Genomic DNA, 3,644 nt, shown 5'->3' on the forward strand with positions numbered 1-3,644 from the left:
GTTATCCTGTATCTACCTTTCCACTCCCCTCTCTCAATACACACCCAATTTGCCGGCCTCTTGGAATCACTTGCAATGCCTTGCAGCCTCTCCCAGGCTTCTGCGCTCATGCTTGCCCCTCTCCTTGGTGTGCCCCTCACCTTGCACATTTACCTCACTCCACATGAAATCTTCCACGTCCACTTTCTCTTCACTCCTATTCTATCGCTTTCATACAGGCTCCTTCTCCCCTATTTTATTCTTTCTCCCTCAATGTTTCTTACAAAAATGCAAATTGAGGGGGGATGTTGATTTTCTGTTTACTTCCTATGACCTTTCCTTCAAACCAAGTCCCTTGGTTTGAGTCCCAGCCACTTTTCATGCACCCTGTCACTAATTTTTCCTTTCTGTAGGAGCCTGCATCGTGTGTGTGAGGATGTGCTCTGGGGCTTCCAAGAGAGGGGTGGTGGGTGATCACTCCTGGTGGGAGACCGCAGCATATATAGGTATATCAAGGTTTATACCAGAAAGCCGGTAACGCTCTGCTCAACACTCCCCATTTTCCCAGATCCAGGGATACCCTCAGCCTCTAGGACCGCGCGAGTCCCAGCGGTCCTAGTCCCGGGGCGTGGCTTCGCTTTGAAGGCCGCTGATCTAGATTGGCTCCGATTATGGCCAATCAGGACTGGGGGCGTTGTCTCGAAGGCGGGGCTTCCCCTCGCCTACCCCCTCCCTCGTTTCGCCTCCCACGCGGTGGGGTTCCAGGGGCTACTTCCCTGTGGACGCGACCCCTAGATCTCCCGCAGAAGTCTCTGGGCCCGGGGGGCCTGGCGGGACATGGCCTTGGCCACTGTGGCAGCAACAAGACTGGGCCTCGGCCGGGCCCCTCCGCTCCTCCTCCGGCGCGGCTACCAGACAGAGAGGGGTGTCTACGGCTACCCGCCGAGGAAGCCTGAGAGCCGGGAGCCCCAGGGCGGCCTGGCGCGCCCCCCAGGTCAGGGATTGGGCCCGGGCGGTGGGCGTGGGGCCTGGGAAGGCAGGGGGCCTTCCTGCCTGGCCTGGGGTGAGGTGCTTTTGATAGTTGGGGCTTCTAGGGGCCTCAGTGTGCGAGTAGGAGGGTGGGGAGGAACGTGAGGCGAGGGAGCAGAGGCGGACAGGCGTGCATACTGTCAGGGTCGGGGTCACAGAATGGTTTTGTGAGCTCTTGTCTTTTCCATTCCTTGGTCGTAAAACGTATAAGAACTTAGCTCTTTGCGGAGTCGGGGCTGCAGGAAAAGAAAAGTTCTAAGATATCCCAGCTCCTGGAGTTCACCCAAGGATACATTTCCAGGGCCGTCTCCAAAGCTGGTGTGAGCCGGGATGTGTGGGGATCGCGACTGTGACTAGGGTGAAGAGGGCAGTTAGTAGATGGTCTTGGACCACAGCATGGTATTTATTATTCATTTGTCTCCTCTGTGTAGCCTCTTTAATTTCAGAGTTTAGAACCGTTTGCTGAATTTAGAAACGTGTTACTCAGGTTTTAATGTATTAGGAGACACGAATATCAGTTTTTGGAAGCTCTGTTGGATCCTTATATGCTAGAGACTAATTTTGAGTATTTGGTTTATGCTCCAAAGCTATTGTATCTTTATTCATCCTCACAGAATAGAAGATGAACACAGATCGATTATTAGAGGAAGGTCATTTGACATCTTTGATCCAGTTATTGGATTAACAATTAGGAGCCCCTTCATCATCTAAGCACCTGACCTTTGAGCAGTACATCACACACTGAAACCTCAATATTTTGCTTTTGATCCCAGGGGACGTTTAGAATAAAACTGATTCTCCTTCTTGAGTCTAGCGGGTTTCTTTAGGGACAGGATTTTGGCCAGCTAGATTGCTAATCCCTTGAGAGTAAGACTATAGGTATCTTATTTCACTTGGCAAATTGAATGCCCAGAATTTTACATGCCAACTGTCCTCAAACTGAAGCGTGCATTCAGATCACTCTGCATGATGTTAAGATGCTAGCTTCCAGGCCAGCCTCCCTCTCCCCTCCCCCAAACCCCACCCTAGTTCTCATTCAGTGGCCTGAGATGAGGTTCAGGAATTTGTATTTTTATGTCACTCTAGGTGATTCTCTAGCAGGACGTCCGTGGCCACCGTGGCCAAACACTGTTATAGTCATAAGGGATGTATGTGTAAGATGTATTTGACAATCTCTTCTTCAATTAAGAACTTACTAGTGTGTGCTCAGTGTGCAATTATTGTGATCTTATTTGACGTTTTCCCTCACTGCTGGGTCTCTGTTTGATTCCTATTAACAGCCTGGCAGTCGAGAATTAATCTTTGCCTGGGAAAAGTCTGGGCTGGTCGTTCTCAATGGCAAGACTGTATCCAAATCATCCAGGGAGCTTTGGGCGGTGTGGTTTGAAAAAATATCTCTGGAGTTGATTTTATCTGTATATAATCTTCTCTCTTCCCTCATCACCAACTTGAGCCTCCCCACCCCTCCTAGCAATGAACTTGCTGTATTGTGGGATCCTTGGTGAACTTTGAAAGTTCAGTATTTAGAACTGCAGGCTAAGGGTACAATATTGTGTTGTACTGAGAGGATAGAGTAAAATCAATATTGAGAAATAGTTGGTTGTTGCAGTTATGGGATCTGACTTAAGGAATTTTTTCCTTATATCTTTTTTTTAATACTCTGAATAAAACTTAAAGGCAAGTGGGCCGTTTTGTAACTTTCTTCAAAATTATCATTCCATGTAGATCTGTGACAGTTCTTTCTGTTTTTCTGTTTCAGAACTTATCACATCATTTTGTAAAAACTCTTTTTATAGATACTACTCCTACTAGGCTGTGTGGGAGAATGGGGAAGGAGATTACATATAGCTCACATCCAAAGAGCTTGGCCACACATCTGTACATACCTGCAAGGGAGACTGGAAAGCATAGTCTTTACTCTGGGTGGCTACCTTCCAATTAAAAATTATTTTGAGAGAGAAGAGGAAAGTAGATGTTGGAAAATAATTAGTAATCACCACGCTTGGCCCCTTTGGCCATTCAAATATCCTAAGCTTTTCTTCCCACACTTAGAATGTTCTCACTTCCTCCCTCCTCCATTCAATTCCTTAATCCAGCTCAAAGTCCGTTATCTCTGGAGAATGTGCAGTCCTCTCCAGCAGGTGTGGCTGTGGCTCCTTGGAGTCTGGAATTTTATGAACTGCCATCCATCCTGAATATATACACATTCGGTGTACAAAGGAAACTCCCATCCGCAAAAGGAAAGAATGAGGAATCTATAGCAGCCACTGGTTCAGACCAGTTATCAAGTCCTGTTGGGTAGGAATGATAACGCCCCTTCATGTGGCTGAGTGGTAAATTCACTAGATTATCTGGCCCCTCAACTCGGCCCCCGCCCCTTCCCCTGGTCTTGCCTTATGGGTTCTTCTTTAACCTGTATCTTCTGAGGGCATTGGGGAGTGTGCCCTCCTTGGGGGCTGCACACCTTTCATGGTCTACTTTATTTTGATAAAGTTAGGAGCCTGAGAGTTACTTTAGGTAGTCATCAATTACAGATTTTTTTTTTCTGGCCAGCGTTGGGATCTTTGGCAGTTCAGTTTTTTATTTTATTTATTTTTATTTTTATTTTTTTTTGCGGTACGCGGGCCTCTCACTGC

At 47.4% G+C, this 3,644-nt stretch overlaps 1 protein-coding gene across 1 annotated transcript in view; it reads left to right on the forward strand.

The window, feature by feature from the left end:
* Nucleotides 1–767: 767 nt before the first annotated feature.
* DHTKD1 (dehydrogenase E1 and transketolase domain containing 1) overlaps nucleotides 768–3,644 on the forward strand; it is a 51,800-nt gene continuing 48,923 nt past the window's right edge. The window contains exon 1 of the mRNA XM_007452575.1: nucleotides 768–973. Within this exon, the coding sequence (XP_007452637.1) occupies nucleotides 817–973 (157 nt within the window). The 5' untranslated portion in view covers nucleotides 768–816. The remainder of the gene's footprint in view (nucleotides 974–3,644) is intronic.

This window comes from Lipotes vexillifer, unplaced genomic scaffold (genome assembly GCF_000442215.2).
Source record: "Lipotes vexillifer unplaced genomic scaffold, Lipotes_vexillifer_v1.1 scaffold628, whole genome shotgun sequence".
In the NCBI taxonomy this organism is placed as follows: Eukaryota; Metazoa; Chordata; class Mammalia; order Artiodactyla; family Lipotidae; genus Lipotes; species Lipotes vexillifer.